We start from the raw sequence: 23,089 nt of genomic DNA on the forward strand, positions 1-23,089 counted from the left end.
CCCCGCCCCCCCAAAGGAAAATTAAACATTATTTCAAGGTATGTGTCTGTGTGTAGCTGACTACTGATTATAGGTTTTATTCTGAGTGGGGCTTTATATACAGTAATACCTCGGATTGCGAGTAACGCGTTTTACGAGCGTTTCGCAGTGCAAGCTGTTTTTTTTTTTTTATAACCCGCTTGCCGACCGCCTCACAACGATATACGTCGGCAGAAGGGCTCATACAGGCAAACTAACATACCTGTACGTTGCCCTTTAAGAGGCGGCCTGCGGGCGCACACACAAGGCCGTTCCGTGGTAAGCTCCATGAGTCGGGTCGCGTGTCCCGCAGACTCGATATCCACGGGGATATGCGCGATCGTCTCACAGAGAGGAAGAACGGGGAGATGCCGATGTAAAAAAGCATCTCCCCCTTCTGCCTAGTGACAGGACACTGATCACAGCTCCCTGTAATCGGAGCAGAGATCAGTGATGTGTCACACGTAGCCACGCCCCCCCCACAGTTACAATCACTCCCAGGACACACTTAATCCCTACACTGCCCCCTAGTGGTTAACCCATTCACTGCCAGTGTCATTTACACAGGAATCGCTGCATTTATATAGCACTGATTGCTGTATAAATGACAATGGTCCCAAAAATGTCAAAAACTGTCCGATGTGTCCGCCATAATGTCGTAGTCATGATAAAAATCGCTGATCGCCGCCATTACTAGTAAAAAAAAAATTATTAATAAAAATGCCATAAAACTATCCCCTATTTTGTAAACGCTATAACTTTTGCGCAAACCAATCAATAATCGCTTATTGCTTTTTTTTATTTTTATTTTTAACAAAAATATGTAGGAGAATACGTATCGGCCTAAACTGAGGACGTATTTTTGGGTGATATTTATTTAACCAGTTCCCTACCGGCGCACACGCCGATGTACGTCGGCAGAATGGCGCGGGCAGGCATATTGGCGTACAGATACATCCATTTTTATATGCCGCCCTGCCATCGCGTGCGCGCCACCGGGGGCGCACTCGCGTGCCGGCCGGGACCCCCCGTAAGTGTGGTCGTGGGTCCTGCGGACTCGATCGCCGCGGGGTTACCCACGATTGTGTCATGAGGCAGCTGAACGGGGAGATGTCGTTGTAAACAGCATCTCCCCGTTCTGCCTAGCAACAAGTGATGCTGATCTCTGCTCCATGTGATTGGAGCAGAGATCAGTGTTCACTAAATGAAAGCCCAACCCCCCCACAGTTAGTAACACACCCCTAGGAAGACTTAACCCCTACACTGCCACCCACTGGTTAACTCCTTCACTGCCAGTGTCATTTACACAGGAATTAGTGCATTTATATAGCAGTGATTACTGTATAAATGACAATGGTCCCAAAAATGTGTCAAAAATGTCCGATGTGTCTGCCATAATGTCGCAGTCACAATAAAAAATCACTGATCGCCGCCATTACTAGTAAAAAAAAATATTAATAAAAATGGCATAAAACTATTTTGTAAACTCTATAACTTTTGCGCAAACCAATCAATAATTGCTTATTGCGATTTTTTTTTTTACCAAAAATATGTAGAAGAATACGTATCGGCCTAAACTGAGGGGAAAAAATGTTTTTTTATATACTTTTGGGGGATATTTATTATAACAAAAAGTAAAAAATAATGCGTTTTTTTTTTTCAAAATTGTCGCTCTATAGCGCAAAAAATAAAAACCGCAGAGGTGATCAAATACCACTAAAAGAAAGCTCTATTTGTGGACGTCAATTTTGTTTGGGAGCCACGTCGCACGACCGCGCAATTGTCAGTTACAAAGCCAGCCAAATGGTCCGGGGCTGAAAGTGGTTAAGCAAAATGTAAAAAAATGTGTTTTTTTCAAAATTGTCGCTTTTTTTTTTTGTTTATAGCGCAAAAAATAAAAACCCGCAGGGGTGATCAAATACCACCAAAAGAAAGCTTTATTTGTGGGGGAAGAGAGACCCCAATTTTGTTTGGGAGCCACGTCGCACGACCGCACAATTGTCAGTTAAAGCAGTGTGGTGCCGAATTGCAAAAAGCGCTCTGGTCTTTGGCCAGCCAAATGGTCTGGGGCTAAAGCTGTTAAATCTTGACTCGATTTGCAAGCGTTGTCTTGCAAAACGGGTAGGATTCAAGCCTCCGGTGGGTGTGCAGTACTGCATGTGGCCATATGTGTTTGGGGGGCGCCAGAGACGCTCGGAAACACTTCGTCTCTGAGTATCTCTGGCGCCCCTCCACCTCTGGCCACATGTGGTACTGCATACACTAGCCGTGACACTGGAACGAATTATCTGAGTCTCCATTATTTCCTATGGGGAAACTCACTTTGATATACAAGTGCTTTGGATTACAAGCATTCTTCTGGAACGTATTATACTCGTAATCCAAGATATTACTACCTGTAATAAAATATCTGAATTTATGTTCCTCGCAATTTCTGTCTCTTGACATGCAGGAGACTCCGGCCATCACTCCAAGACTCCTCAACCCAAGAGATGTTTAGCCAAGAAGCGACCGGCGCGCAACACCAAAGCGGAGAAGGCCCACGCCTGCGCGGAGTGCGGCAAGATATTTTACAACAAGCGGACGTTAAAAGCGCACCTGCGCGCTCACCTGGGCGAGCGCTCCTATATCTGCAACGTGTGCGGCAAGTGTTTCCGCAGGCACACCGCGCTGCTCATCCACGAGCGCATTCACACGGGGGAACGGCCGTACAAATGTGCGCAGTGCGGGAAGAGCTTCGTGCAGCAGCAGCACCTGACCACCCACAAGAAGACCCACACCGGGGACAAGCCGTTTCCCTGCGATGTCTGCGGGAACAGCTATCGCTGGAGGTCTGAACTCGCCAAACATCAGAGGGTGCACCAGGACCAGGTACAGCCTACGTCTGTCTGTGTGTGTGTGTCTGTCCAATGAAAGCACTGACTGCCCTTCACACTTCTCTCTATATAATTAACTTCCTGCTAGAATTAGGCCCCTTTCACACTAACGGACCAATCGGGTTCCGCCTGAAAGTTTTGTTTTTTTTGAGTCCGCCCCGTCTGAAAGAGGCCTTAACTTTTCATTTAAACATGATGGTGATTGGTTGCTAGGACCACACTATGTCTTAGCAACCAATTACCTGCTGGTTAACTTAAAGTGTTAACCCCAAAAAAATAAAGATTCCATGGTCCCTTAAAGCAGATTAAACAGTTCTGTTCTGTGTAGTTCCCCCCCCCCCCCCCCCCCCCTAAACTGTTAACCTCCCTGAACCTGCCACTTCCTGTATCCCCCTCTCTGTACTGACCATGGAGGTCAGGGCTCAGCAGCCCTGACCGCTGTGGTCAGAGTGCGTCCCTCCGCCACGCTCTCAGCTCTCCTCCCCCCCCCCCCTCACCCCCTTGTTCCTGCCTGTCATCTGTGTGTCTCAGCAGCCCTGACCGCTGTGGTCGGGGCTCCGCAGCCCTGACCGCTGTGGACGGGGCTCGGCAGCCCTGACCGCTGTGGACGGGGCTCCGCAGCCCTGACCGCTGTGGACGGGGCTCGGCAGCCCTGACCGCTGTGGATGGGGCTCGGCAGCCCTGACCGCTGTGGACGGGGCTCGGCAGCCCTGACCGCTGTGGACGGGGCTCGGCAGCCCTGACCGCTGTGGACGGGGCTCGGCAGCCCTGACCGCTGTGGACGGGGCTCGGCAGCCCTGACCGCTGTGGACGGGGCTCGGCAGCCCTGACCGCTGTGGACGGGGCTCGGCAGCCCTGACCGCTGTGGACGGGGCTCGGCAGCCCTGACCGCTGTGGTCGGGGCTCGGCAGCCCTGACCGCTGTGGTCGGGGCTCGGCAGCCCTGACCGCTGTGGTCGGGGCTCGGCAGCCCTGACCGCTGTGGTCGGGGCTCGGCAGCCCTGACCGCTGTGGTCGGGGCTCGGCAGCCCTGACCGCTGTGGTCGGGGCTCGGCAGCCCTGACCGCTGTGGTCGGGGCTCGGCAGCCCTGACCGCTGTGGACGGGGCTCGGCAGCCCTGACCGCTGTGGACGGGGCTCGGCAGCCCTGACCGCTGTGGTCAGAGTGCGTCCCTCCGCCACGCTCTCAGCTCTCCTCTCTCTCGCCCCCTCGTTCCTGCCTGTCGTCTGTGTGTCTCCGCCCCACCCCCTGCCGCTATTAGTAAAATAAAAATACTAAATTGTCTTTTTAAAAAAAATAAAAATAAGCGTTGTAAATACTGATTTAGCGCGATCTTCAGGCCGGTCACGTGACTCTCGGCCGGTTTCCAGGGCTACTGCAGGAGAGGCCGAGCGGCCATGTGACCCCCCCCCCCCCCCCTGGCTGATGTCAGAGGGAAATCTCGACCCCCCCCCCGCAGAAGCCATATATCGGATGTATACAGTGGGTTGCGAGTCATGTGACCTGCCTGAAGATCGTTCGAAATAGGTATTTACAACGCTTGTTTTTATAAAAGACTACTGCAGTGTGCTGTCCCAGGCTCTAATACAGGGTCCGGCAGTGTTCATGTTATATGGGCTAACAGACACTTTAAGAGCCCTTTCACACTACAGCGCGGCCACGTTAGTGGTAAAGCGCCGCTAGTTTCAAACGTCGTTTTAGAGGCGCTTTTTTCGGCTGCTAGTGGGGTGCTTTTAACCACTCGCGCGCCCGCCCTATAGCAAAATGACGGCGGCAAAGTGGTTCCAAAATCCTGAACGGGCGTCATATGACGTCCTCCTGGGGGCGCGCATCGCGGCGATCCCCCCCCCCGAGGATGCCCACACTGGACCACCAGGGACGCCACCAGACCACCAGGGATGCCCAGCACCAGGTATGCCACCCTAGACCACAATGGATGCCAATCAGTGCCCACAATGGGAATAACTGATTGGCATGCATTATTGTTTGGCACTGGCATCCATCAGTACAATATAATGCTGGCTATCAGTGCCTATCCATTCCCATCCGCGCCAGCTATCAGTGCCAATTTGTGCCACCTATCAGTGCCTATCAGTGTCGCCTATCAGTGCCTATCAGTGTCCCCTATCAGTGCCCATCAATGCCACCTCATCAGTGCCACTTCATTGGTGCTACCTCATCGGTGCCCATCAGTGCCGCCTTATCAGTGCCCGTCAGTGTAGCCCCATCAGTGAAGGAGAAACTTATTTACAAAGTTTTGAAACTAACAAAAAAAAAGATTTTGTTTTCATAATTTTCGGTCTTTTTTTAAATTTGTTTAGCAAAAAATAAAAACCGTAGAGGTGATCAAATACCACCAAAAGAAAACTCTATTTGTGGGAAAAAGATGCTAAAAATGTCATTTGGGTACAGTGTAGCACGACCGCGCAATTGTCATTCAAAGTGCGACAGCGCTGAAAGCTCAAAATTGTTCTGGGCAGGAAGGTGTATAAGTGCCCGGTCCCCCCGGTATTGAGGTGGTTAACCCCCGCTAGCAGCCGAATAAAAGGTTAAAAGCACCGCTGACGAGGCGCTTTGCAGGCGCTTCGGCGGCACTGCCTATTTAAATGGGCAGGTGCGCTTTAGGAGCGGTGTATACATATAAAATCTGATGGGGTTAAATAAATTGAAAAAAAAAAAAGTTTTGCCCATAGTTCTACTTTAAGGCCGGGTTCACACTATAGCGATGCGGGAACGCCGCGAATCCGCGGCGTTTACCCGCATCGCACACCTCCCGCCGGCAGTTCACACTGCCCTATGTGGACTGCTGGGAGTGTCAATGATATGTTAATGACACCCCCAGATCCGTCCGCATATCGCAGTGCGATCTGCCGACTCGCACAGGAATCAGATCGCATGGTGTGAACACCCCATGCGATCCGATTCTGTTGCGGACCCAAAAAAGGGTCCCGTGCGAGTTTGCTGCGGGAGCGCTGCGAATTCAGCCATACTATCTGTATGGCTGAACTCGCATCGCTACGGAGATCGGATGTGATTTGCTGTGCGAATCACATCCGGATCTCCCCCCGCAGCGGTGTGAACCCGGCCTTAATAGAAAAGTTTCTGTAGATAGATTTTTTTTTTTTTTTTTTTACTCCAAAAGCATTTTATTAAAATAAATTTGATAAAAAATCCGATTAAAAAAAAAAACTCAAACTAAATCAAAAAAATCTTTTTTTTTTTTGTATTTTTTTTTTTTTTAAACTCATTGATTTTTATCCACCCTGCCTGCTTCTAACCCACCACTAAAAATGTTCTCATTTCTCTCTCACAGCAGCCTGTAGAAAGTTGTCAGTTGTCAGCGGCGGCGGGTTAAATGAGAGCCTGTGTTATAAGCACACATCTAGATGCATAGTGCGCTGCGCTGTTGTGTACAAATTGCTGCGGCTGGCACGGAGCTGTGACGAAGGGGGGCCTACTCCGCCTGTCAGAGTAACTTGTTCTTTTCATCTGTTCTAGAACTCCGCAAAAGCTTCTGAGGACGGGCAGAAAGGTGAGCGATCGTCTGTGTTTTATGGGGATAATTCTAAAGGTGGAGGGATTAGGGAGGAAGTCGTCTGAGGCTCCGGCAGTCATAAATTCCTAATGTCGTGCTGTGTACAGCTGGAACGCTACTGCATCATGCACCCTGTACCCTGTACCATGCACCCTGTACCATGCACCCTGTACCATGCACCCTGTACCATGCACCCTGTACCATGTACCATGCACCCTGTACCATGCACCCTGTACCATGCACCCTGTACCATGCACCCTGTACCATGCACCCTGTACCATGCACCCTGTACCCTGTACCATGCACCCTGTACCCTGTACCATGCACCCTGTACCCTGTACCATGCACCCTGTACCATGTACTATGCACCCTGTACCATGTACTATGCACCCTGTACCATGTACTATGCACCCTGTACCATGTACTATGCACCCTGTACCATGTACTATGCACCCTGTACCATGTACTATGCACCCTGTACCATGTACTATGCACCCTGTACCATGTACTATGCACCCTGTACCATGTACACTGCACCCTGTACCATGTACACTGCACCCTGTACCATGTACACTGCACCCTGTACACTGCACCCTGCACCCTGTACACTGCACCCTGTACCATGTACACTGCACCCTGTACCATGTACACTGCACCCTGTACCATGCACACTGTACCATGTACCCTGCTCATTGCACCCTGTACCATGTACTATGCACCCTGCACACTGTACCCTGCTCCCTGTACATTGCACCATGCACCCTGTACATTGCACCATGCACCCTGTACATTGCACCATGTACTATGCACCCTGTACCATGTACACTGCACCCTGTACCATGTACACTGCACCCTGTACCATGTACACTGCACCCTGTACCATGTACACTGCACCCTGTACCATGTACACTGCTCCCTGTACCATGCACCCTGTACCATGCACCCTGCTCCCTGTACCATGCACCCTGCTCCCTGTACTATGCACCCTGCTCCCTGTACCATGCACCCTGCTCCCTGTACCATGCACCCTGCTCCCTGTACCATGCTCCCTGTACCATGCACCCTGCTCCCTGTACTATGCACCCTGCTCCCTGTACTATGCACCCTGCTCCCTGTACATTGCACCCTGCTCCCTGTACATTGCACCATGCACACTGTACATTGCACCATGCACCCTGTACACTGCACCCTGTACCATGTACACTGCACCCTGCACCCTGTACCATGTACCCTGCTCCCTGCACACTGCACCCTGCACACTGCACCCTGCACACTGCACCTGCACACTGCACCCTGCACCCTGCACCCTGCACCCTGCACCCTGCACACTGCACCCTGCACACTGCACCCTGCACACTGCACCCTGTACACTGCACCCTGTACACTGCACCCTGTACACTGCACCCTGTACACTGCACCCTGTACACTGCACCCTGTACACTGCACCCTGTACACTTGCACCATTCTCCTTGTACCCTGTACATTGCACCATGCTCCCTGTACACTGCACCCTGCGCCATGCACACTGCACCCTGTACCCTGCACCTTGTACCCTACACCCTGCACCATTCTCCTTGTACCCTGTACATTGCACCATGCTCCGTGTACCATGCTCCCTGCACCCTGAACATTGCACCATGAACCCTGTACCCTGCACCCTGTACATTGCACCATGCACCCTGCACCACGCACCCTTCACCCTCTGCTGTGCATGGACTTCCCTATTTTCTGAATTCAGAGAATGCTGCAGATGTGTCCCAGGAAAAGCCACCCGACATGCATCCCAATACAATGCTGTGTGATCTTCATTGCTCTAAATCTATAGGATAATCGGTTTAATGTAACTGTAGAGGTTTCCTCCAATGTAATACATTTTGTTATTTAGGCCCAACAATCAATATTAGAACATTACAATGGAAAAAAAAAAGTATTTTACAAATCTGAGTACTCCACTGATTAAAGTGTTTCTAAAGGTGAAAAAAAACAACGTGTCGTACTTGCCACCTTTTGTGTAATGGTTTTGCACAGAGCAGCCTGATCCTCCTCTTCTGGGGTCCCTCGCTTGCGCTCCTGGCTACCCCCCCCCCCCTCCCTTCCACTGAGTGCCACCTATAGCAAGCCACTTGTTATGGGGGGGCACTCGTGTGTGTGTGCTCACTCCCAAACGGACTGTGCATGTCCGAGGCTTGGCCCCACCCCTGCTCCCTACTTACTGGCTGTGACTGAGAGCAGCAGGAGCCCAGTGGCTCCCGCTGTTGCCTCTGTCCAATGAGGAACGAGAGCTGCTGCTCTTGTGCACGTTGCTGCATCGAGATTGGGTTCAGGTAAGTAAAAGGGGAGCTAAGGGAGCTGCTTTCAGAGAGTTTTTTTTTTTTTTTTACCTTGAAGTGTTACTAAACCGCCAATTGTAAAATCAGTCTCTATATCCAAAAAAAGCATGCTTGTTATACTCTCTGTGGAACCAAAGGGTATAATCCTATGCATTGTGTAAAAAAAAGGCTGTTTGATCCTGTCTTTTCTGATCCTCCTCTTCAACTGTCCCCATTACATGTCCTAATACGACAGTTACTGGAGTCAGGCTGCACATGCTCAGTTTTGGTGTGTATTGCTAGAGAGGTTTTTTTTTCCCCCCCTTGGGGGGGGGGGGGAGTCCATGTGATCAGCACAGGGGTAATCATTACTGTCCAGAGACAGGGGGTCGGGGGTCCGGCATCCTGATAGGGCAGTCAGTGCAGTATGAAAACTCCCCCATATAAGCTTTAACCAGACACTGATAGAAGTCACAAGACTGCTATATACTGCTGATGAGAAAAGGTTTGTATTTGCTAAAAGGAAAACGACTGCATTTCCATGTTCTGTGTATGGTGGGAGAGCAGATATAGTGAATGCAGGGTCCTGGGTTTAGTAACACTAAAGGCCCGGGTTCACAATGGTGCGACATGGGAAATTCTGTGAGCCATCTTACCTGATCCGACACAAGTCACTTCAACTTTAGAAAAAGATTCCTGCACTACTTGGGGGTCCGACTTTGACACGACTTCAATGCCATAGAGCGGGGGGGGGGGGGGGGGGGGGTAGGCAAGCTCCGCCCTCCAGCTGTTTTGAAACTATAAGTCCCAGGAGACACATTGCAAGACCCTGGACCATCACAGGCAGAGAGGCATGATGGGAGTTGTAGTTTCCCCCGCAGCTGGAGGGCAGAGGTTGCCTACCTCTTCCATAGAGTGTAAAAAGTCACATTAAGTCGGATCGAAGTTGGGCTGAAGTTGCAGGGCAAAGACGGACCGGAAGTCACGTGACTTTCATGTCGGAGCAGTGTGAACCCGGGCTTATGCACAGAATACATTAAGGTAAAAAAAAAAGAGGGAGACAATACAGTTACAATCCCATTCAATACGGGAGAGTTCATAGGGCTCTTCTCATGGGAGAGGTAAGTGATAGAGAAGGTAAAATCTGCAACAGGAGGAATTGATGAAGGTAGTAAAATTCCGGTGGATAGAAGGGGGGGGGGGTAGGCTTCCCTAAACAGATGATTGCAGCTGATGTTCTCCTCCTGTTACTCATTTTCAAACCTGAAGTATTGGAAACTGGGAGAGCGAAGGGAAGGCAAATGGTGTATATGATGCTGGTGGGGGTTGCCATTAACCCCCTCATGCCGGCCTAACGTACAACGCAGCCTCTCAGGCCTGTGGGCCTTTGACGCAGAACGACCGCCGTAAACCACTCTACCATGCTAAAAGTGTACTCCCTGTGCTCTCTCCCCCCCCCTGTACAGTAAAGGGTCGGTTTACCGGGGAAAGCTCACCAATGCACACTAGTGATCAGGAGCTTTTCTGATCATGTGACCGCCAATCACACTGGCCACCTGACCTGAATGCCCACCTCCGCCCTCCAGCGTTTAGAACCCTTAAAGGGCTGGGAGGTAGCCGGCGGGAAGAGGGTAAGAGCATACATTTTAGGCGGACCACATTGGTGGGTCACAAAATTCTCTGCAGATCTGTACACACCGGGCATTGGAAAATCTGCACCAAATTCATTAAATTAGGTCTGATTGCCCGCACTGTTCTTAAAGTGTTAAAGTGGAGGTCCACCCTAAAGTGGAGCTTCTGCTCATTGGAGCCCTCCACCCCCCCCCCCCCCTCCGGTGCCACAATTGGCACCTTTCAGGGGGGAGGGGGGTGCAGGTACCTGTACAGTACAGGTATCTGCACCCACTTCCGGCATAGATATCTGCAGAATATACGCCCCTTTCCGCAGATATCTACGCCCCTTTCCGAAGGTCCCCCGCTGTCTGCTGGGAAACACACGGATCCCAGAGACAGCGGAGACCATCCTTATTGCCTACAAATGTTTTTTACCTCAATGCATTGTTTGTTTTAAAAAAACAAAAAAAAAAAAAAAAACATGTCATACTTGCCTGCTTCTGCGCAGTTGGGTTTGCACAGAGTGGCCCCGATCCTCCTCCTCCTGGGGTCCCTCGGCTGGACTCCGGGCTCCTCCCCTTCTCAAGTGCCCTGTTGGAAAGCTGCTGTCCCTCAGGGGAATTGGTGTGGGCGCGCTCCCGAGTCATGCTGCTGCGTCCATTTACACAGACAGCAGGACTCGGCCCCCCCCCCACCCCGGGCTCCCACGTCATTGGATTTGATTGACAGCAGCGGGAGCTCCACAGTCGCGCGGGCCGCGAGCGCGGCTAATAAAACCTTTTTTTGCCATTCTGAAGCTTCCCTCCAATCACTTTGCATATTATTTTACATATACTGGGATTCTGTACTTGACAAATATGCTGCAGAAACCTCCCTCCGCTGAGTCTGGCTGCATCCATTTTAACTGTGGGCAACTAAAGCCGCTGCCTGTTCACTTTCTGCATTTACACAGACAGAGGCACACCTCCAGCTCTCACTGGCCCTCTTATGACTCACCCCCCCCCCCCCCTTTCCTGGCAAATTGTCACGAGAGTGTGAGAGAGATGTGCATGATGTCATAAGCCTAGGCCAGTGATGGCGAACCTTGGCTGGCACCCCAGATGTTTTTAAACTACATTTCCCATGATGCTCATGCACTCTGCAGTGCAGTGGAGCATCATGGGAAATGTATTTCAAAAAACATCTGGGGGTGCCAAGGTTCACCATCACTGGCCTAGGCCAATGACCAGACACAAGAAGCAGGAAGTGGGCTGTATAAGGGATTTACTGGCAGAAAAAAAAAAAAGTTTTACGCTTCAAAATTAAAAACGACAACAAGGGCAGAAGATTTGATAGATAGAAAGTTGAAAACAATGACTGAAGGTTCCGCTTTAATAATAAAAAAAAAAAAAACGTTGACTTTAGTAACACTTTAACGTCTGTTCCTCAGCAGTTCCATTTACTGCACATCCCCGATTCCACATCCATGCATCGACTCTCTTCTGCTTCCGTCTCCCCAGATGTCGCAGTAAAGAGGCGCTTCAAGCGCGAAGGTCAAGGCGCGCTGGGCACCCTGGAGAGGGGCAAGGCTCTGGGCAAGCGGGCCAGGCTGCTGCTGCGGCAGCGGGCGCAGAAAACGGAGCGCAGCCACTCCTGTCCGGAGTGCGGCAAGAACTTCCTGAACAAGAGGACGCTGCGCACCCACCAGCGGGTGCACACGGACGAGCGCTCCTACATCTGCAACGTGTGCGGGAAGAGCTTCCGGAGGCACACCTCGCTGCTCATCCACGAGCGCATTCACACCGGGGAGCGGCCGTACCAGTGCGCCCAGTGCGGCAAGAGCTTCGTACAGCGCCAGCACCTCACCACCCACCTGAAGACCCACACCGGGGAGAAGCCTTTTCAGTGTGCGCAGTGCGGGAAGGGATTCCGCTGGCGTTCTGAGCTGCTGAAACATCAAAAGGTGCATGAAGAGGTGAGTTCCCGCCTGACCCGCCCCTGTACTGTCTGGTCAGAAAAAATGATAGCCATGCAGCTTGTGAAAGATTACTGTCCTTTATGAGCGATTGTCAGTGCCATCAGATTACGTATCTTTTGGGTTCAATACATTTGTGTCACTGACCCAGAACTAGGGATGAGCTGGGTGTTCGAGTCGAATGCATGTTCGTCTCAAACACCGCCCCGTTCGACGAAGCCAGAACTTTGTGGGCCGTTCGCACCATATTCGTGTGGCGCTCACGGCCCACAATGCGCTGCGCCATCACAGTGCATTGCTGGCTGATGATTGGCCAAGCAAGCACTGTAACCCGCATGCTTGGCCAATCACAGCGCCGACAGCGAGGAGAGCCATGATTGGCCACAGGCAGGATCACCACCAGCTACCAAGTACATGAAGCTGATGTAACAGAATAATTTTTTTTTGAAATATCACATCCTTTCAAGACTGCCTATGCTGATGTTCAGTGACTGTCTTGTTATGTTGACTGACTATCCTCTTCCTCCTCAATGATCTTGCTGATAGCTTGGAAGAACATTTTTGTTTCTGGGCGCCGCCACCAGTGCCTAAGGCCCAATTTTTCAGCCCCTGTTTAACAGGGGCGTGTAATTAAAATTTTTGATGCAATGCTTTGCAGCAGGGCTCATTCCTGCACTACAACTAGAGTAAATGGGAGAGGTTGCAGTGTATAGGCCCAATTTTTCGGCCCCTGTTCAACAGGGGCGTGTAATTAAAATTTTTGATGCAATGCTTTGCAGCAGGGCTCATTCCTGCACTACAACTAGAGTATCTGTGAGGGGTTGCAGTGTCGTGACACCAGTGCCTAAGACCCAATTTTTATGCCCTTGTTTAACAGGGACATGTAATTACAATTCTTGATATAATATTTCACAGGAAGGCCCCTTCCTGTGCCCACCCAGAGTAACTGTGAGGACTTATAGTGTTGTGGCACCAGCACCACAACCACCAAAGGTCAATTTTTCTACCACTGTTTAACAATGGCATGTAATTACAATTCTTGATATAATCGTTCACAGCAGGGCGCTCCAGCGCCCACCAAGAGTCACTTTGAGGGCTTACAATATTGTGGCAACACCAACACCTTGTTCCGCCATTTCTGCAGAGCATATAGGGCAGGCCCCTACTTTCAAACATCCAACTTACAAACGTCTCCTACTTGCAAACGGAAGGAGACAACAGCAAGTGAGATGAAAAAAGACGGACGACAAAACAAATTATACAGGGGTGATAACCCTTCCCTATGTTTTTCCAAAAAGCTTAAAAATAGTTTTTTTGACTGGAGCTACACTTTAAAAATGTACCGGTTGAAAATGACAAACAGATTCAACTTAACACAACAAACCTACACAGTCCCTGTCTTGTTTGCACCGCCTGTATACTGCTGTTCTGAGTATATAGGGCCTGGGGGCCACACGCTTTTCCTTTTTTTAATATGGGTACGGGGGTTCCCCTTAATATCCGTACAAGACCCAAATAGGCTGGTAATGGGCAGGGAGGGCTACCCATGCCATTTTTCTCAATGATTTTCATCCATATTGCTGGAACCAGACATGACATTAAAAACGCAAGCAGTTTTAATTGACTTTTTTTCCGTTAAATGTCATTTTGTGCAGGGACTGTTCTAAATAGGGATGCACCGAAATTTCGGCCGCCGAAACATATCGGCCGAAAATGGCCCTTTCGGCAATTTGCCGAAAGGAAAAAACGGCCGATAATTGAGCCGAAAATGGGGCGTGGCCTGGGCGGGGCATAGCTCCGCCCCCGCCCCTGGTGCTGCCCATCACGGGAGGTGTATAGCGCAGGAATGCCGCCTCCGCCGTCTGGATCAATAGAGCGCCGGGAACATCACAGCTTTAATTTTAATAGCTGTGTGTTCCCCCGTCGCGCGCCGTCGCATACAGTCCCCCCCCCCCCCCTCGTTCGGGGAACTGTGATAGACAGATCCCCCGTCCTGATTGGACGGGGGATCTGTCTATCACAGTTCCCCGGACAAGGGGGAGGGGCTATATGCGACGGCGCGCAACGGGGGAACACACAGCTATTGAAATTAAAGCTGTGATGTTTCCGGCGCTTTATTGATCCAGACGGCGGAGGCGGCTCTCCTCTCTCTCTGCATCACTGACTACACAGGGGACACAAGCACTGGATGTACGAGGGGACACAAGCACTGGCTGCACGAGGGGGACACAAGCACTGGCTGCACGAGGGGGACACAAGCACTGGCTGCACGAGGGGGACACAAGCACTGGCTGCACGAGGGGGACACAAGCACTGGCTGCACGAGGGGGACACAAGCACTGGCTGCACGAGGGGGACACAAGCACTGGCTGCACGAGGGGGACACAAGCACTGGCTGCACGAGGGGGACACAAGCACTGGCTGCACGAGGGGGACACAAGCACTGGCTGCACGAGGGGGACACAAGCACTGGCTGCACGAGGGGGACACAAGCACTGGCTGCACGAGGGGGACACAAGCACTGGCTGCACGAGGGGGACACAAGCACTGGCTGCACGAGGGGACACAAGCACTGGCTGCACGAGGGGACACAAACACTTATCTCTTTTTATCATGTCGCCAGTCTCTGACCACCTCCTGTACCATGTCGCCAGTCTCTGACCACCTCCTGTACCATGTCGCCAGTCTCTGGCCACCTCCTGAACCATGTCGCCAGTCTCTGGCCACCTCCTGTACCATGTCGCCAGTCTCTGACCACCTCCTGTACCATGTCGCCAGTCTCTGACCACCTCCTGAACCATGTCGCCAGTCTCTGACCACCTCCTGTACCATGTCGCCAGTCTCTGACCACCTCCTGTACCATGTCGCCAGTCTCTGGCCACCTCCTGTACCATGTCGCCAGTCTCTGGCCACCTCCTGTACCATGTCGCCAGTCTCTGGCCACCTCCTGTACCATGTCGCCAGTCTCTGGCCACCTCCTGTACCATGTCGCCAGTCTCTGGCCACCTCCTGTACCATGTCGCCAGTCTCTGGCCACCTCCTGTACCATGTCGCCAGTCTCTGGCCACCTCCTGTACCATGTCGCCAGTCTCTGGCCACCTCCTGTACCATGTCGCCAGTCTCTGGCCACCTCCTGTACCATGTCGCCAGTCTCTGGCCACCTCCTGTACCATGTCGCCAGTCTCTGGCCACCTCCTGTACCATGTCGCCAGTCTCTGGCCACCTCCTGAACCATGTCGCCAGTCTCTGGCCACCTCCTGAACCATGTCGCCAGTCTCTGGCCACCTCCTGAACCATGTCGCCAGTCTCTGGCCACCTCCTGAACCATGTCGCCAGTCTCTGGCCACCTCCTGAACCATGTCGCCAGTCTCTGGCCACCTCCTGAACCATGTCGCCAGTCTCTGGCCACCTCCTGAACCATGTCGCCAGTCTCTGGCCACCTCCTGAACCATGTCGCCAGTCTCTGGCCACCTCCTGAACCATGTCGCCAGTCTCTGGCCACCTCCTGAACCATGTCGCCAGTCTCTGGCCACCTCCTGAACCATGTCGCCAGTCTCTGGCCACCTCCTGAACCATGTCGCCAGTCTCTGGCCACCTCCTGAACCATGTCGCCAGTCTCTGGCCACCTCCTGAACCATGTCGCCAGTCTCTGGCCACCTCCTGAACCATGTCGCCAGTCTCTGGCCACCTCCTGAACCATGTCGCCAGTCTCTGGCCACCTCCTGAACCATGTCGCCAGTCTCTGGCCACCTCCTGAACCATGTCGCCAGTCTCTGGCCACCTCCTGAACCATGTCGCCAGTCTCTGGCCACCTCCTGAACCATGTCGCCAGTCTCTGGCCACCTCCTGAACCATGTCGCCAGTCTCTGGCCACCTCCTGAACCATGTCGCCAGTCTCTGGCCACCTCCTGAACCATGTCGCCAGTCTCTGGCCACCTCCTGAACCATGTCGCCAGTCTCTGGCCACCTCCTGTACCATGTCGCCAGTCTCTGGCCACCTCCTGTACCATGTCCCCAGTCTCTGGCCACCTCCTGTATAAAAATATTTTTTAAAAACAGTCATTTTCGGTATCGGTGCTGTTTCGGTATCGGTTTCGGTTTTCGGCCTAGTGTATTTTTCATTTTCGGTATCGGTTTCGGCACCAAAAAACCCATTCGGTGCATCCCTAGTTCTAAACACGGGAAACACGTGGCACTTCACAGGCATACTACAGACACCCCCCAGGCACCATATTTAAAGGAATATTTCACTTTTTTTTCACTGTAATCGTCATTAAAATCAATGCTCCCGAAAAAACTGCAGTTTTTACTTTCAATATGTTTTTATTTTCAAACTTGCACATACATGAGAAAGTGAACAATGATAATAAAGAAAAGGGAGAGTGAACCTCCCTGAATGTACAACATGTGATAACCATACACTTACAGTCTGCAACATACTGTAAGGGCTATCTAGAAACTGAAAGCGCTATGTAAATTCACTATACTCAATTGGAAGTCCCAAACAAGGTGATGACAGAGGCTTAGTAACTCCAAGGGTGAGTAGGGGGATCCACCCCAATCCAGCACCCCTAATGGGATCTAACTGTGCCAGACAGAGAGGGCCTCACTCCCCTCCTATACCTGCTAGGACAAATCCATCAACACAACTATAAAACGGCCGTTTTTAAAACTTTTTTTTGCATTGACCCAGGTCCCCAAACCCTTTTTAGGACAGTATCTTGTATATTAGCCTTTAAAATTAGCACTTTTGATTTCGACCGTTCGAGTCCCATAGACTTCAATGGTGTTCTAAAGTTCGTACAAATTTTCGGTCCGTTCGAAGGTTCTGGTGCGAACCGAACCGGGGGGTGTTCGGCTCATCCCTACCCAGAACATATATTCAGGTCCAGAGATCTGACTGTGTTGGCTTAACCACTTAAGGACCGGGCCTATCTATCAGACTCTGTGTTTACAAGTTAAAATCTATTCTTTTATGCTAGAGAATTGCTTAGAACCCCCAAACATATATATATTGTTGACATTTTTGCAGATTTATTAAAAAAGAAATACTGAAATATCACATGGTCCTCAGTATTCAGACCCTTTGCTCAGTATTTAGTAGAAGCCCCTTTTGATGTAATACAGCCATGATGAGTCTTTTTGGAAAAGATGCAACAAGTTTTTCACACCTGGATTTGGGGATCCTCGGCCATTCCTCCTCCTTGCAGATCCTCTCCGGTTCTGTCAGGTTGGATGGTAAACGTTGGTGGGCGGCCATTTTTAGGTCTCTCCGGAGATGCTCAGTCGGGTTTAAGTCCGGGCTCTGGCTGGGCCATTCAAGAACAGTCCCGGAGTTGTTGTGAAGCCACTCTTTCGTTATTTTAGCTGTGTGCTTAGGATCATTGTCTTGTTGGAGGGTAAACCTTCGGCCCAGTCTGAGGTCCTGAGCACTCTGGAGAAGGTCTTCATCCAGGATATCCCTGTATTTGGCCGCATTCATCTTTCCCTTGATTGCAACCAGTCGCCCTGTCCCTGCAGCTGAAAAACACCCCCACAGTATGATGCTGCTACCACCATGCTTCACTGTTGGGACTGTATTGGAGAGGTGATGAGCAGTGCCTGGTTTTCTCCACACATACCGCTTAGAATTGAGGCCACAATGTTCTATCTTGGTCTCATCCGACCAGAGAATCTTATTTCTCACCATCTTGGATTCCATCAGATGTTTTTTTTTTTTAGCAAACTCCATGTGGGCTTCCATGTGTCTTGCACTGAGGAGAGGCTTCCGCCGGGCCGTTCTGCCATAAACCCCCGACTGGTGGAGGGCTGACCAGTGATGGTTGACTTTCTACAACTTTCTCCCGACTGCATCTCTGGAGCTCAGCCACAGTGATCTTCGGGTTCTTCTTTACCTCTCTCACCAAGGCTCTTCTCCCCCCGATAGCTCAGTTTGGTCGGACGGCCGGCTCTATGAAGGGTTCTGGTCGTCCCAAATGTCTTCCATTTAAGGATTATGGAGGCCATTGTGCTCTTAGGAACCTTCAGTGCAGCAGATTTTTTTTTGTAACCTTTACCAGATCTGTGCCTTGCCACCATTCTGTCTCTGAGCTCTTCAGGCAGTTCCTTTGACCTCATGATTCTCATTTGCTCTGACATGCACTGTGAGCTGGAAGGTCTTATATAGACAGGTGTGCGGCTTTCCTAATCAAGTCCAATCAGTATAATCAACACACAGCTGGACTCAAATGAAGGTGTAGAACAGGGGTCTTCAAACTACGGCCCTCCAGTTGTTCAGGAACTACAATCCCCATCATGCCTAGTCATGTCTGTGAATGTCAGAGTTTTACAATGCCTCATGGGATGTGGAGTTGCGCAACAGCTGGAGGGCCGTAGTTTGAGGATCCCTGGTGTAGAACCATCTCAAGGATGATCAGAAGAAATGGACAGCGCCTGAGTTAACCACTTGACCACCGGGCACTTAAACCCCCCCCCCCCCTTCCTAACCAGACCAATTTTCAGCTTTCGGTGCTCTCACATTTTGAATGACAATTACTCAGTCATGCAACACTGTACATATATGACATTTTTGTCCTTTTTTTCACACAAATAGAGCTTTCTTTTGGTGGTATTTTATCAGCGCTGGGGTTTTTATTTTTTGCGCTATAAATCAAAAAAGACTGAAAATTCGATAAAAAAAAAAAAAAATTGTTTATTTCTTATAAACTTTATTGGCGGAGTGTCGTGGAGTATTGGCGGAGTGTCGGGGAGTATTGGTGGAGTATTGGTGGAGTATTGGTGGAGTATTGGTGGAGTATTGGTGGAGTATTGGTGGAGTATTGGTGGAGTATTGGTGGAGTATTGGTGGAGTATTGGTGGAGTATTGGTGGAGTATTGGTGGAGTATTGGTGGAGTATTGGTGGAGTATTGGTGGAGTATTGGTGGAGTATTGGTGGAGTATTGGTGGAGTATTGGTGGAGTATTGGTGGAGTATTGGTGGAGTATTGGTGGAGTGTCGTGGAGTATTGGTGGAGTGTCGTGGAGTATTGGTGGAGTGTCGTGGAGTATTGGTGGAGTGTCGTGGAGTGTCGCAGAGTGTTGCCCAGTATTGGCACTGAGCAGCGCAGTGGGCACTACACATCCAGCCCACAGCGCTGCTGCCCTCTCTCCCCATGACACTGTTTTTTTTTTTTTACATGTGATTTTTTTTTTTTTCCGTTATTTGACGGAGCGATCACATGGTAAACGCCCTCTACCAGCGGCTGTTTACCGCGAAGACCCGGCGGTCACGGATGTTGGCGGGAGCGCGCCCCAGAGAGCAACATTCTGGGAGAACGTCCATGGACAGCCACCCAGGAAAACACGGCCGCGCTGTAACCGTCTATTCGGCTATGGCGCGGTCGGCAAGTGGTTAAATATATGAGTGCCACACAGCAAAGGGTCTGAATACTGAGGACCATGTGATATTTCAGTTTTTTTTTTTTTTTATAAATCTGCGAAAAATGTCAACAATTCTGTGTTTTTCTGTCACTATGGGGTGCTTGTGTAATGAGGGGGAAAAAATGAACTTAAATGATTTTAGAAAATGGCTGCAATATAACAAAGGGTGAAAAATTTAACCACTTGCCGACCAGCGCACGATGATGTACGTCGACAGAATGGCACGGGCAGGCAAATGGGCGTACATTTACGTCCCTTTAAATTTGCTGCCCTGCCATCGGGAGCGCGCCGCCGGCGGCGCGCTCTCGCGCTGGTCGGGACCTCCATGAGTCCGGTCGCGGGACCCGCGGACTCGATCGCCACGGGCATCCCCGCGATCGTCTCACGGAGCGGCCGAATGGAGAAATGCCGTTGTAAACAACATTTCTCCATTCTGCCTAGCAACTAGTGACGCTGATCTCTGCTCCATGTGATTGGAGCAGAGATCAGTGTTCATTAAATGAAAGCCCAGCCCCCCCCCCCCCCCACAGTTAGTAACACACCCCTAGGAACACTTAACCCCTACACTGCCACCCACTGGTTAACCCCTTCACTGCCAGTGTCATTTACACAGGAATCACTGCATTTGTATAGCACTGATTGCTGTATAAATGACAATGGTCCCAAAAATGTGTCAAAAATGTCCGATGGGTCCCCCACAATGTTGCAGTCACAATAAAAATCGCTGATCGCCGCCATTACTAGTAAAAAAAAAATTATTAATAAAAATGCTATAAAACTATCCCCTATTTTGTAAACGCTAAAACTTTTTTTGCACAAACCAATCAATAATCGCTTAATGCGATTTTTTTTTTTTTTACCAAAAATATGTAGAAGAATGCGTATCGGCCTAAACTGAGGGGAAAAAATGTTTTTTTTATATATTTTTGGGGGATATTTATTATAACAAAAAGTAAAAAATAATGATTTTTTTTCAAAATTGTCGCTCTATTTTTGTTTATAGCGCAAAAAAATAAAAACCGCAGAGGTGATCAAATACCACCAAAAGAAAGCTCTATTTGTGGGAAAAAAGGACGTCAATTTTGTTTGGGAGCCACGTCGCACGACCGCGCAATTGTCAGTTAAAGCGACGCCGTGCCGAATCGCAAAAAGTGGTCTGGTCTTTGGCCAGCAAATTGGTCCGGGGGCTGAAAGTGGTTAAAGGGGTCTGAATACTTTCCGTCCTCACTGTATAGTCAATGTGTAAATCTTTATGAATGATGGTAATAATGAGTGCAAAAATGTCAACAATTCTGTGTTTTTCTGTCACTATGGGGTGCTGTGTGTACATTTAATGAGGGGGGAAAAATGAACTTAAATGATTTTAGAAAATGGCAGCAATATAACAAAGAATGAAAAATTTAAGGGGGTCTGAATACTTTCCGTCCCCCACTGTATGTGTAAATCTTTATGAATGATGGTAATAATGAGTGCTGTTCTGTCTCCCCCCTCCCCCCACCCTCCAGTCTCTGCTGTCCAAGACGGATGCCGGCTGTAAGATGGAGAAGGAGAATTTCTTTGGTGAGTTTTCTTGGCCTGTCATAGAAGGTTCCTGTCTGTCCCCTCTGTGCACTTTTTTATAGGGGGTGCGGGGGGGACGGGAGATTTATCCAGAGCCCCGTAACAAGCAATTCATGTCTGCTAATAATCCGCTCCCTTAGATATGCATTCTGAATGGCTGTTGTGGGCGGTGCAGATGCTGAACTTCCCTTTTTTTAATTTTTTATTTGTACAAATTCAGAATCTTCTATTATGCATTTATCTTTTTTTTTATATCAATCATTTGGTGACTTGGTTGATGTGCAGCCGGTGCCTCGGGCAAATTTTTTGGGCAGATCTTTACAACTTATCGAGTTTTTTTTTTTCATTTCAATACAGCGAATTTGCAAAGGATCAAAATAGCTGCGAAAATAGGAAAAGATTTGCCGGAATGAGATGAAAAGGATCAGCCAGTTGTTGTGTCCATACAATGTGTGGCCATCATTACTGATCTGTTCAACTGTGTCCCCAGGTGTGACACCCCCCCCCCAAAAAAAAAAATCTCCACCCCCCCCCTCCAGATCCATGCTGGTGAACCTTGGAACCCCAGATGTTTTGGAACTACATTTCCCATGATGCTCCACTACACTGCAGAGTGCCTGAGCATCATGGGAAATGTAGTTCCAAAACATCTGGGGGTGCCGAGGTTCCCCGTCGCTGCTCTAGATCCCGTCTAAGCATCATTTATATAGTGGTGATCATTTAGCTTTACATCGGGGGAGGCAACCAGTAGCCCTCCAGCTGTTGTGGAACTACATTTCCCATGAGGCATTGCAAGGCAGGCAGTTACATTTACTCCCAGAGGCACAATGGGACTTGTAGTTCTGCAACAGCTGGAGGTCCCCCAGGTTGCCCCCCCTGCTTTACATATATAAATACATTCACATCGGTCCCTGCCATCGAGGAGCTTTACTGTCTAAGACAGGGGGTCTCAAACTGGCGGCCCCCTCCAGCTGTTTGGCAAAACTACAAGTCCCATGAGGCATTGCAAGGCTGACCGTCAAAAGCATGATGGGACTTGTAGTTTCGCAAACGGCTGGAGGGGGCCGCCTGTTTGAGACCCCTGGTCTAAAAGCATGACTCCCCCCAGGCAGAGGCATGATGGGACTTGTAGTTTCGCAAACGGCTGGAGGGGCCGCGTGGTGGAGACCCCTGGTCTAAAAGCATGACTCCCCCCAGGCAGAGGCATGATGGGACTTGTAGTTTCGCAAAACGGCCTGAGGGGCCGCCTGTTTGAGACCCCTGGTCTAAGGTCTTTATCACATAGGTACATACACAGAAGGATACGTTCGCTGGCAAAGGAAAAAAAAAAAAAACATGAGCCAGCCCGGTATGATCTCTCCTACTCCCAGCATGCCTCAGTGTTACCAGGTGGATGTCCAAGGCTTATTTGATGCCAGCTTCGGGCATAATGTCCTTTTAAGTGGGTGTAAAGGCTTCTGTTTGCAGAGCCCAAAGACCCTCCCTCCCCACCCACCTACCTACCTTCCTTATACTTACCTGAGCCCGATCTAGATACAGCGCTGTGCGTTCTACCACCTCCTCATTGGCTCAGAGACGACAGTGGGAGCCGTTTGCTGCTGTCAATCATAGACAGTGACAAGGGAGCGTGAGGTGAGGTGGGGGGGGGGAAGCTCTGCTCTGTATATCTATGCACACACAGAGCCAGCTCAAGAGCGAGCATGCGTAAGAGCCCCCCATAGCAAGCGGCTTGGTGGGCGCTCCGTGGGGGGGGTTGGATTTGGGTGTTTTTGGCGCATTTGTATTCCCATAGAAAAGAATGTAAA

The 23,089-nt window shown here is 50.2% G+C and overlaps 1 protein-coding gene across 1 annotated transcript in view; it reads left to right on the plus strand.

The window, feature by feature from the left end:
- LOC143973736 (uncharacterized) overlaps positions 1-23,089 on the plus strand; it is a gene marked incomplete in the record, with an annotated part of 54,195 nt that overhangs the window by 14,482 nt on the left and 16,624 nt on the right. Inside the window, 4 exon segments of the mRNA XM_077474573.1 lie at positions 2,471-2,889; positions 6,392-6,425; positions 11,851-12,305; positions 21,230-21,284. Coding sequence (XP_077330699.1) covers positions 2,471-2,889; positions 6,392-6,425; positions 11,851-12,305; positions 21,230-21,284 — 963 coding nt within the window.

Source organism: Lithobates pipiens, unplaced genomic scaffold (genome assembly GCF_037356315.1).
Source record: "Lithobates pipiens isolate NorthernLeopardFrog02 unplaced genomic scaffold, aLitPip1_a1.2 Scaffold_94, whole genome shotgun sequence".
Lineage (NCBI taxonomy): Eukaryota > Metazoa > Chordata > Amphibia > Anura > Ranidae > Lithobates > Lithobates pipiens.